Consider the following 11,849-nt stretch of genomic DNA (forward strand, 5'->3'; position numbering starts at 1 on the left):
ACTCAGATATAGTTTTAAAAGAGTATGATAACCCAGTGCATTAAGGAACACAAGGAATTCATTAAAAATTTTTTAACATATACTTTTTTTCTAATTAAAAATCACTGTAATAATACAAAAAAAATTTAAGATAACAATAATTCTATTTTGGTCTATTTCCTCCTAGTATTATTTTCCACTATTTGTAAAATTCAGGTCATACTATTATATAATTTGTATCCTGCCTTTTTTTTTCAGCTTAATTAACTTAATTATTGTGAGCATGTAGGAGGCTGTTTTGAAAAGGTGCTGCGTGATGAATTCTCATAGACTTCAGATAATTCCTTTATAACAGACAGTCCACCCAGGTGTCTTTATTTGTGCCTTGTATCTCACCTGTGTCCCCAGAAGTTTGACGTGTTTGTTTAGATGTATAGTCTTAGGTTAGATTACAAGCTTGGGTCTTTATGAAATTTACCATCCTCCCTTGCGTGTTCCTAATCCTGAAATGTTCCGCCACGTGGAGATGTGGACGACCCAGTAGCGACTGTGAGCCTTTTGCACTTTTGTTGTGCGATGGAGACTTTCTCCAGCGGCTTTGCTCTGACGTCTGCATCCTCTTCCAGGTTTTACCTCGGGGGACCCACAAGTGTGCGAGGGTTCAACATGCACAGCGTTGGGCCACAGAGCGAAGGTCTGTCGTTCCCCACAGCACACCAACTTGAAAAAATCGAAATGACGGTTACTTCTCATTTTTGAGCGCATGTATTTGTTTAAATCACCGCAATAATAGATACTCATATTTCACCAGTGGAACTGGCACCTAACACAGCATCCACCACACAGCAGGCACAGAAAGGTGTTTGTTGAGGAAACTGTAGAAAATGAGAGAAGATAGCTAAGCAGAAGATACACGACAGTCACTTGTGATCCCATTGGCCAGAGTTGACGTGTGTGAGCATTTTGTTGTTTAAACATGCACATCCATGCACGTGTGTTGTTTACATAACTGTTCTAACCTGTTTCTCCTACCACCCCTCAGTAACAGTATATGAAAAGATTTTTATAGGAATAAGTACTTTATCATTTTTAATGGTGACTTATGTCATCTTATTGACAAACTATAATTTTTTTAAACTAATGTACTTTATTAAAAAATTTTTAAAAAATATATATATAAAATAACTTTAATATTACAGTAAACAATAAACATGCATTTTTAAAAAAGACTTAGAGAAAATACAGCTAAACGTTAATTATGGTTTTATCTGGGTGATGGGAATTATGAATAATTTTAATAAGCCTTTTAAAATGCATTTCTGCACTTTCCAAATTTTCCACAAGTTTACATTAAGCTTGTTTATTTATTGAGGTATAGTCAGTTTACAATATTATATAAGTTTCAGGTGTACAACATAGTGATTCATAAAATATTGACTATATTTCCTGTGTAATGGACTTTATTTTTGAGAGCACTTTTAGGTTAGCAGAAAATGGACACAAAGTACAGAGTTCGCTGTACGTGCCCGTAGCATCCTTTATTATTAACATCTCGCGTTAGTGTGGGACACTTGTCACAATCGATGAGCCAACACTGATGTGTTACTACTAACTAAATTCCGTAGTTCACGTTGGGGTTCGCTCTTTGTGTTGTAAAGTTTCATGGGTTTTGACAGTTGCATAATGGCATGTATCTACTATTACGGTATTTTACAGAATAGTTTCACCACCCTAAAAATTCACCATGCTCCACCTATTCATTCCTCCCTCCCTTCCTCCCCCTCAATTACTGGCAACCACTGACCTTTACTATCTCCATAGTTTTGCCTTTTCCAAAATGTCATATACTTGGAATCATACAATATGTGCCCTTTTCAGACTGGCCTTTTTGACTAAATAATATGCATTTACGTTTCCTCCAGGTCTTTTTTTTTGGTCAGTGTACTTCTTAAATTTTTGTTTATGTGTGTATATATATTTTAATTAAAGTGTAGTTGATTTACAATATTATATTAGTTTCAGGTGTACAATATAGTGATTGAGTCCTCCGTGTCTTTTTATAGCTTGATTGCTCATATCTTTTTATCACCAAATAATATTCCATTGTATGGCTGTACCACAGGGTGTTTATCCATTCACCTATTGAAGGACATCTTACTTGCAGGACATCCAATTTTTTGCAATTATGAGTAAAGCTGAAATAAACATCTATGTGCAGTTTTTTATCTGGACATAAGGTTTCAACTCATTTGGGTAAATACCAAGGAGTGTAATTGCTGGATTGTATGGTAAAACTATGTTTAGCTTTGTAAGAAGCTGTCAGACTGTCTTCCAAAATAGCTAACATTTTGCATTCCCACCAGCAATGAATCAGAAAGATAAAAGCCTTATCATTTTTCATGGCTGCATATTTCATCTTCTTGCCTTACTGTGATCTTTTTAAACCAAATCCCAAGTTTTAGACACTTAGACTGTTTTCTTTTTTCTTACGTTTATATAACAGTGTATCAGTGAATAACCTAACTGAATCTTTGTGCTCATCTGTAAGTTTTACTTTATAATATAAAGTTCTAGGTGTGGAATTGCTAGCTCAAAGGATTTTGAGTATCCTTGAATATCCTTAAGGTTTTATACTGTCTCAAGAAAGCTTGTCTCATTCATACTCTGTCCAGCAATGTGTGAGAATTCCGGTTTCTGGAACTCTCTCCAGTACTTGATATTATATCAGAGGATCTCCACGTGTTATTAAAAACTACAAAAACATCATTTAAGTAGATTCATGTTATGACATTATAAAATATTCTATCCTGATTTTCTTAACTTTTTTAAACATGTTTGTTGTTTCCACTTTATATTATTATAAATAGTGGTTGCTCTCTCTGGGAGTAAATTTTTGTACAAAATATAAATTATTTCTTTTCATTTGTTTTTAGAGTGCTTTATTAGTGTGTCTTTTTTTTTTTTTGAAAAGTAACATAAGTTCTTTTTCACTATAACAAGTATTATTTAGTGACTAGATGAAAGTTTTGGAGTCTTCCATTTTCCCGAAAATTAAAACACAGTGATATTTCATTTAGTTATCTATTAAGAGGCTATTGGTAAGATTATATGAGCAAGAATGTAAATTGCTGTAACTTTTCATGAAAGCAATTTGACAATATTTATCAGGAGCCTAAAACATATATATACACAAGGACTATTGATAATAGAACCAAACTGAAAACTGGAAACCCAAATGCCCATCAGCAATAGAACAGGCAACTAAACAGTGGTGTCTTCACACTGTGGAGTATTATACAGCAATGAGGACGAACAAGTTAGAGCCACTGGCTGGGTGGCATGAACGGGCCTCAGAAACATGCCAAAAAAAAAAAGCCAGATCCAGAGGACGCATACTGTATGATTCCATCTGTGCAGAGTTTAGAGACTGGGTAAAGTGATCTATACTGTCGGGTATAGATCAGGGTAGACAGGTAGTGCTGTACTTGGCATGGGTGGTGGGTAGTGATTAGAAAGGAGAACAGGGCCTTCCGGGGGGGCTGCACTTGTCTGTTTCTTGGTCTGGGTGCTCATTATATGGTGTGTTCTGTGCCTGGAAATTCACTGTGCTGTACACTTAGGATGTGTATACTTTTCTATGTGTATATTATACTTCAAGATGGTTTAAAATACCTGTGTGTGCAAGGAAGCCCATCACGGGTTAACGTCCACTATCAAGAAATTCAACACCAACATGACAGTAGTCAAGGGGTAGATCATTATATTATGGTACATATATGTGATTATTCAGGCATCAAAATCACATTTTCAAAGAATATAAAGTATTAAAGGAAAGTGCTTATAATATAGTAAACTAAAAAAAAATCAGGACTGAAATGTATAAAAATAAAATGACTTACATTTTGTTTTCTTATTTAATTATTCATTATAATTCACTGGATGAAAGAACACCAGATGTTAGCTGGTTATCTCTTAATGGTAGAAATTAAAGGAGAATTTCCTTTTTTTCTACTTACATATATTTATCACATTTTGTACAATGAGTATATTACTTTTATGATTAGAATAAAATAGGTTATTTAAGAAAAGAGAGGAACACTTGCTGGGAAACGAGAAGCAAACCCAGTTGACCTCCTGCTTTCAGTCCGTTCTTTGTTTCCTCTAGAACTTCAGTATTAATAGCGGTTGAGGAGATGCTGGAGCCTTTAAGTGAATAGGCAGTTCATTCCTTGAGGTTAATCTTGGAGACAGCCCATATTTTTCTTTTTCATGGTCTGTCATTTTGTATTAAAGGGGACTAAGGCACTTTACAACTAGTATTTTGTAACAAAGTATAAACATTTCAGGGGTTTTTGTTGTTGTTGCTTTAATGTTGTGGCTCTTTACAGTTGAAATGGTAGGGACATTTTTAGAAATAACGCAAATGTATACTCTCAGTGGATAGTCTTGAATTTTGGCAAAAGTAACCTTTGTCCAAAAAAAACAAGACCCAAGTGGTCAGGAACCTTTAAAAACGAGCCTCTTCTCTGAAGATGCTGAGCTGAGACAGCGTCCTGGTGCAGCGGGGGGCAGACACCGCGTACCTTTGGATTAATAGCATGTCCGGCCACTTCCAGAAACTGCAGAGACATTTTCTTCATTTGGTCTCTCTATGTTGTGGTCTTGAAATTTTTGCAGAATAATGCATTTCATTTGCCAAGTGACAATGATCTGGTCATCTGCAGTTGTGGAAGAAGTGATTTCCATGAGTTTACTTGTTTTATTCCAAGCACTATACAGATATGGTAAATTACTGGCTTCATTCTTTCCTAAATTACACATTAGCTTTTTTTTTTTTTTTTTTTCCAGTTAAAGCAAATTATAAAACAAACCAGGAGAAGAAGAAAGATTATTTAAGCAAGGCCGACAGCGTCAGGAGTTATAAGGGCAGCTGCTCACAGAGCTCGGGCACTGAGTGTGTTGTGTTCACAGCACACACCTCGCTCGTGTACGTGGTGGGACGTCAGTGTGGTTTTGAACCTGTGACCTTGTTTTGATCCGCACTCCTTCCTTGACTAGGAGACTACCTGGGCGGAGAAGCGTACTGGGCTGGTGGCCTGCACCTGTACACCCCGTTACCTTTCCGACCGGGCCAGGGCGGCTTTGGAGAGCTCTTCAGAACTCACTTCTTCCTCAACGCAGGAAACCTCTGCAACCTCAACTATGGTAAAACTCGGACTATTTAGCAACCATTCGGCACAGCTGACCTCATGTTTAAAAGCACAGGACACGAGTGGGTGTCTGTGTCGCATTTAGATTGCATCGTCTCTAAGAGTAGGCACTGTGCCTGCCTGAGACACCTGCAACACCTGATGCGGTGCCCAGAGTGAAGCTGTTGGTCGAATGGCTGGAACACGCATAACAAATCGTCGTCGAATGCTGCCTTGCAAAGAGAAACCTATCTGTTTAGCAAACGTTTCTCGAGCAGAGAGTCTGTGCCAGTGGTTACGGCCACAGAGCTGAGTGAGACCTGGTCTCTCCCCTAGGAGCTCAGGGCCGGGCGAGGCGCACACACATGCCCGGCTTGGGGAGGTGTCTGGAAACCAAGGCTTGGAGTAGGGCTTCCTGGGCGGTCACCGGTGGGCAAATGCCATTCTAGGCAAAGGGAACAGAACGTGCCAGGCCCAGAGAACTGAGGGGACCTGTGTTCTTCTGGGACGGTGAGGAAGTACGGTCCCCAGCCGTGTCTTGAGTTTGGGCCTAATCTCACTTCATGCATTCTCCTCGAGTATCTAGGCCTGGCTTAAAAGATGACCAGAGGCCACACAGAGAGGGAGAGCCAGTGCTGTCCAAGGACAACGTGGGTGGGGGACCACGTGCTATTGGTCACACCTCCTCTTCTCTCTCTTCAGGGGAGGGCCCCAGAGCTCACATTCGAAAGCTGGCTGAGTGCATCCGCTGGTCTTACGGCGCCGGCATCGTCCTCAGGCTGGGCAACATCGCGCGGCTGGAGCTGAACTACTGCGTCCCCATGGGCGTGCAGGGCGGAGACAGGTAGGTGCTGGGAGGTTCTCTCCACAGGTACACGGCACTGTCTTGTCACTTTGTTTTGGACATAGTTAATCACTTCACCAGCGGCCTTTAAGATTCAAGACTTCAGGAGAAATTGAATAGTTAGCAAAAGAATGAAAACACAGGGATTTTTGTCCATGGGGTTCTCCATACAGGTTGGAGGAAAGGCCGTGATGTGTTCCCGTCCCCCCACCTTATGCTGGTTGCACTTGTCGTCAGGTAGAGGGAGCTCCTCTGGCGGCCTGGCTGGAGGTGGTGGCCGCCGTTTCAGGTCCTGCCCTAGCAGAATGAGGTGTTGCCGGTGGGGACTCTGCAGGCCGGGAGCCCGGAGGCTGGGTGGGTGCAGCTCTGCTCCGCCGCAGAGGACCTGCCTTCTGGCCTTCTCCACCAGTCATTTTACTGAACAAGATCTGCTGAATATTCGTGGATGAATATGGTATAAGGCCGATTACAGCTACAGAAATTAATTCCGTTTCTTAAATTATTTGGTATGCATTGTAGAAATTTCAAGAAGTCCAGAAGTATTGTCATGATAGTATGTAAATAATACCATGGACTCGGGGCTTAAACAGCAGACTTGCACCTCTCGCCGTCCGGAGGCTGCAAAGTCCAGGATCAGGGTGCCGGTGGGTTCGGTTCCGGGTCAAGGACCCTCTTCCCGGCTTGCAGACGGCCCCTTCTCACTGTGCTCTCACCTGAAGGGGGCAGAGAGCAGGCTCTCTGCTGTCTCTTCTTACAAGGACACCAGTTCCACCAAGGACCCCATCTTAATTAAGTTGCCTCATCTAAGGTGACTTAGTTACCTCCTCAAGGTCCCACCTCCAAATACTGTCACATGGCAGGGCTGGGGGGTGGGCGTTTAGCGCTTCAGCCTGTGAGGACTGCGGGACACGGACATTCCGCCGGTAACCTAGTGTTTCTATACATTTCAGGACTCCAGGCTGTATTTTTTTCTTCTCGGTGTTCTGTCTACATTCGGCTGTGATGCTGAGTCACAGCCAGGCTCCCAGCGTGAAGTTGTAGTTTGTCCTCGTTTAAGGAAGTACTCTACCAGTCTTACTCTCTCTGTCTTCTGCTTCCGCGTGGTGGGTGATGGTGTTTTGAAGGGGAGCCGCATTAGGAAGCTTGTACCAAAGCTTTGTTGTTAGGTGCACGTCGGTGTCTGTCACCCAGACCCTCCGTGGCCGTCGCTTCAGGAGAGGCTGCCCTCCTCCGCTCTCCCTGGAAGGCTGGCTTGGCCCGCGGCCGCCGTGCCGCCCTGTGATGTTGGAGCCCTTCCTTCCCGTGCCCTCAGGGTCTGCTGCTCTGACGACTGTTAATTCCCCTCCACGCCTTGCCTTTTCTCGGCCCAGAGCAAAAGCTGAGAAGGGTCTAGTTGCTCAGGCTGAGTGTGCACTGGAGCCCAGCTGCACAGGCTCGGAGCGCAGCCTGGCCGCCCCGTGGCTGTGTGGCCTGGGGTGAGTTACTTAACCTCTCTGGGTCTCCGTTTTCACATCCGTAGAATGGGTGCTAACGATAGTGATTACTTTGCAGGCTTGAGGACTGAATGAATTAATACACACGCAGCTCGTAGAGCAGTACCCAGCGTGTTGTCAGCAAAGCTGGTTGTTTCTCGTGTTGTTGCTGCTACTGGTACACTCGCCCTGGCCAGCTGTTCACAAAGGAAGCAAACCGTGTGCGTGTGTGTGTCCCCCGCCATCCGCAGTGGCACCGTGCGCGCCACCTGGCTGGCTGTGTTCGAGACACGCCGTGGATGGGACGATGTGGCCTGATCTCAGGGCCAGTGAAATGTGGGGAAATGTGCACCTTCCCTCGAGCAAGCTTTGTGCATTAGGTAACGTCGTAGCTTCAGGAAGTGAAGCTAATGTTGCGGGTTGCTTTCTGCAGAACCTTGTTCCCACCACAGGCATGGGCGTGGGGCTCCCTGGCATAACAGCTGGCTGCTGATTGAGTCCTCGCAGGGAGCGGCAGAGGTGCGGTGATAGGCCTGCCCCAACACCGGGATGAGGTCAGATAGAGCCGTCTAAGCCTGCGCTTCTCCAACTGTAGTGTGCTTGGGTCTGCAGGGGGCTGCACTGCCGGTGGGCTGCGCGGCCAGCCCTGCCCTGTCCGTCCCTGGCTGTGTGACCTGGGCAAGCCCTGCTGGCTCTGGGCCTCCGGTCCTTCAGCCTGGAAGGCGCTGCCGTCCCGTGGCTGCAGCATCATCGGAGGCCACTGGGTGTCGCTGTGCTCCCAGAATCCGGGTGCTGCTCTCGGGAGCCCGGCTTCGACTACCTGCCTCCCCGAATCTCTGCAGGGGGTGGAGTGGGTGCGTTCACCACTCCACTCTGCTCTCTCTCTTCAGGTTAAATTTGAAAATATGTTTCAGCCATTAATTTCAAATGTGGATTCTGAAAGGAGGAAGCATGCTGTGCAGGTGGTATTTAAAGACCGGAACGTAAGGACGCTCCTCTGCCCCCCAGGCTGCTCTGTTCTGGGGTCACGGTGGTTGCAGCAGGTGCTTCTCGTGTGCAGCGTCCCTGAGCAGGGGGCTCGCCGTCACGCAGCGTCTGGCTCTGTTTGAAGTTTTGTCATCAAAATTGGAACTTCGTGACATTTGAGTGATCTTGCCAGGGTTTAATCTTCATTTCTAAAATTAAGCAGCTAGCAGGATGGGGAGTTACATGTGTGCCATCATCCATAGGTCCCCCGCCCAGTGAGCGCAGTCGCTCTGTAATTAGGATTTTCAGACCTTTACAGAAATGGAAACCGCTTTGAAATATTTGGCGAGTTTTATACCGGAGGTGACGTGTGACACCGTTGTCTCTGCGCTCTGGCGGCGAATGCTCTGTCTTACCGAGTGTGGTCCCTGGAAATGCGCTGGTGACTGAGGCAGCTGGCGGGGAGGGCGGCGCACAGTTAGTAACAGAGGAAGACCAGGCAGGGGGTCGTGGAGGGCCTCCCAGGGGAGGTGATAGCTCCAGGCTGCAGAGCAGCTGGAACCAAGGTGTGCACGCATGCAGTGCCTGTGGGCGCCAGCTTCTACCCTTCCGCAGGAGCAGAAGTGAGGCGCGGGGCGGCCCTTGACGCAGGCGGGGCCTGAGTTCCCGTCACGCTTGTCCCCCGCCCGTCTCTGCCGTCCAGCCTCTCTGGCCTTTTCCCTTCGGGCACACGCCAGGGTCCCTGAGTTCTGGCCCTCGTCGGCCTGCTCCCTGCTGAATTCCCCGTGCTAGACCGGCGCCTGGCGTTCCTGGGGGCTGGCTGGGGGAGGACGGGCGCCTGACGCTGGGGGACCCTGGCATGGCCTTCATCACGAGCCCTTGGCACCGAGTCCGAGGCGGGCCGGGTGCAGGCAGGGAGCCTCCGGGTGGTGCTGGAGTGGCGCAGCTGGGCCGCCCCGAGACTGCCGGTGGGAGGGCGAGACTCGAGACTCGGGGCCTGTTCTGAGGCGCCTACTGGATTATAAGCATATAGGCACAGGGGACACAGAACAGGAAGATGGGCGTTTGGTGAGGCTGTCTCTGTGCACCTGGCATCTGCGACACTGTTTTGGATGTTTGTGGTGGGTGTTTTTCCTGTGACACGTTTATATGGTCTCTGAACGTAAACCTGTGCTTGTAAAGTGGTTTAATCTGTTTACAGTTGGAGTAGACGAGCCTTAATTGGAATGGTTGCTTGTTTCTGAATCGTGTAAACCCAGGGCTTGACTTATTTAGATCTTGATCAAGCCTATTTTCAGACATTTTTCTAAACAGCGAATGCAGGCAGGGACTACTTTTATGGACCTAATGATATAAAAGGTAAAGGCACCTCGTTTAGATCTGAGCAGAACCAAGTTGTACAAACACAGTCATGGTTCTGACTGTGGATCTTTGCCTTTTAAGGACGGTGGTGAGGTTTACTCAGGGTCACACGGAGACTGTAGCTGTCCCTTCTGGTCAGGTGACTTCTGCTGATATGGTTGATTAATGAGCGCCCTTGACCCCGCAGAAGGTCAGTGACAACAGTTAAGATTCTCTCTCTTGAGTCCCTTAATTGACTCAATTAATCAGATATTTCATTCCCACGCTGAAAAAGAAAAACTTTCTGCCAGTTTTCAGGTCCTGTAAGTTCTGAGATTGGGTGACAGCACAAGTGTTGTGACAATAGAAACATTAGCTTTCCTCTGAATGAAGGGGCTGTTCTCGTTATCCAGTTTTTCTGGAAACTCTCCAGAACTTGCAAAACTGCTGTGTTCCGCAGACGCACCGTCAGCTGCTGGTTGGGATTCAGAACGTTTTTTCCCTGGAAGCTTGTGCTTCCTGGTGTTCGGGTCCCGGGGTTAGGCCCTCTGTCCCGAGTACAGTACTGGCCCTGCCCCTGAGCGCAGCCAGCGGGTGGGCGGCACGGGAGTCCGTCCTCCGCGGCGCGGGCCGCAGGGGGAGCGGTTCTCGGCCTAGTGGCGCACCAGCATCACTGTGGAGTCTCAGGAATACGGCTGCCTGGGCTGCGGCCGGTGATTCTCGCCCTGCGTGCGGCCGGGGCTCAAACCAGGACGTCATGGAAACAGCAAGGCCTGCAGCGGGACGTCCTCCGAGGCAGCTGAGGCAGCAGGGCCCGTGGGCGCGCTTGCGTTTGGGTCCAGAGTTCTGCTCTGAGGCTCCTGCCGTGACTGCAGCCATCTCCTCACTGCCCAGCCCGTTTGCCCGTCTGAAAATGGGCTCAGTGGTCTGTCAGCCGGTGAGAGAGCAGCACGCTGAATGTAACCTGCACAGCGTCAGCGGGTAGCAGATGTTGCAACCCACGTGCCCTCTTTGCATCCTTCCTTTCCTGGGAAAGGAGCAGGTTCTAAAGAGGCAGTCAGGTTAAACCCTTTGGGGCTGTGGGTTCTGCCATCCGCCCCGCCCCCTCCTGGTCCCCCCTGTGTCCTGTGTTTTGCCAGGGGCCCTTCCACGGCCACGTCTCTGATCACCTGTCTGCTGTGCGCTGTGCAGAAGGTGCCTCTTCTCTGGTAGCCTCCGAAATAAACACGAAGCTTTTCTTCCCGCCCCAGGAGTTTTGTTTTCATGAATATTTCTCAGTCCTTCTCTTGTCTAGTTGCCGGTTGGGTCAGGATTGGGGGGAAACAGAGAGGAGTAGAGAAGGGAGCAGGGAAGGGGGATTCGTGTCTCCATTTTGTTCCCTTTTCCATCCTCCAAAGGCTGGTTCTTAAACCAGCAAAGGAGGGAGTGGCCGGGGACAGCTGGTGAAGCCTGGTAGCCGGGAGGGAGGAAAGAGGTGAGAGGCGGGCAGGAAGAGCCTGGGCCTCCCGAGAGGCAGGGCCGCCCAGGCATTGCTTCTGAGACGTGCACGTTTCTGGAATTGTGCAAATGGCAGGGTGAGCAGAGCAGACCACAGTGTTGATTTCCTGCCTTAAAAAAAAAAACAAAAAAAAACAAAAAACCTTTTTTTTTAGGATCTGTGATGGCGTCCAGTTTGGAGCTGGGATAAGGTTCCTGTAGCTGATGCAGAGCATCCTGTGTCCCCTCCAGCAGCAGCTCTGGGACTCGGGCAGCAGTGAGTCACTCGGTGCCACACACTTTCTCTCCAGATAAACACGTTTCATGTGATTCTTTGAATGCAGTCCTTGTGGGAAACCATGTCAATAAATTTTAAAGACAAATACTCAGATGCGCTATGGATGTGATTTGCTTCCCACAGCCAGCGTGCCCCACGCCGGCTCTTCCTGAGGACCAGGTCAAGTCGCCGCGCGTTCTTTCACGTGTGCCCCGCCGGGGGGAGGGACATCAGATGTCTCCCGATTCCTCCTCATCCCGCACTCTTCGGGTCTCAGTGTTCGTTCCCATGAGTCAGAGTGACCG

The 11,849-nt window shown here is 47.3% G+C and overlaps 1 protein-coding gene across 1 annotated transcript in view; it reads left to right on the forward strand.

The window, feature by feature from the left end:
- Nucleotides 1–11,656, forward strand: part of SAMM50 (SAMM50 sorting and assembly machinery component) — a 31,078-nt gene extending 19,422 nt beyond the window's left edge. Inside the window, exons 12-15 of the mRNA XM_036866261.1 lie at nucleotides 606–673; nucleotides 5,038–5,184; nucleotides 5,871–6,012; nucleotides 11,444–11,656. Of these exons, the coding sequence (XP_036722156.1) occupies nucleotides 606–673; nucleotides 5,038–5,184; nucleotides 5,871–6,012; nucleotides 11,444–11,489 (403 nt within the window). The 3' untranslated portion in view covers nucleotides 11,490–11,656. The remainder of the gene's footprint in view (nucleotides 1–605; nucleotides 674–5,037; nucleotides 5,185–5,870; nucleotides 6,013–11,443) is intronic.
- Nucleotides 11,657–11,849: the final 193 nt, after the last annotated feature.

Source organism: Balaenoptera musculus, chromosome 10 (genome assembly GCF_009873245.2).
Source record: "Balaenoptera musculus isolate JJ_BM4_2016_0621 chromosome 10, mBalMus1.pri.v3, whole genome shotgun sequence".
Lineage (NCBI taxonomy): Eukaryota > Metazoa > Chordata > Mammalia > Artiodactyla > Balaenopteridae > Balaenoptera > Balaenoptera musculus.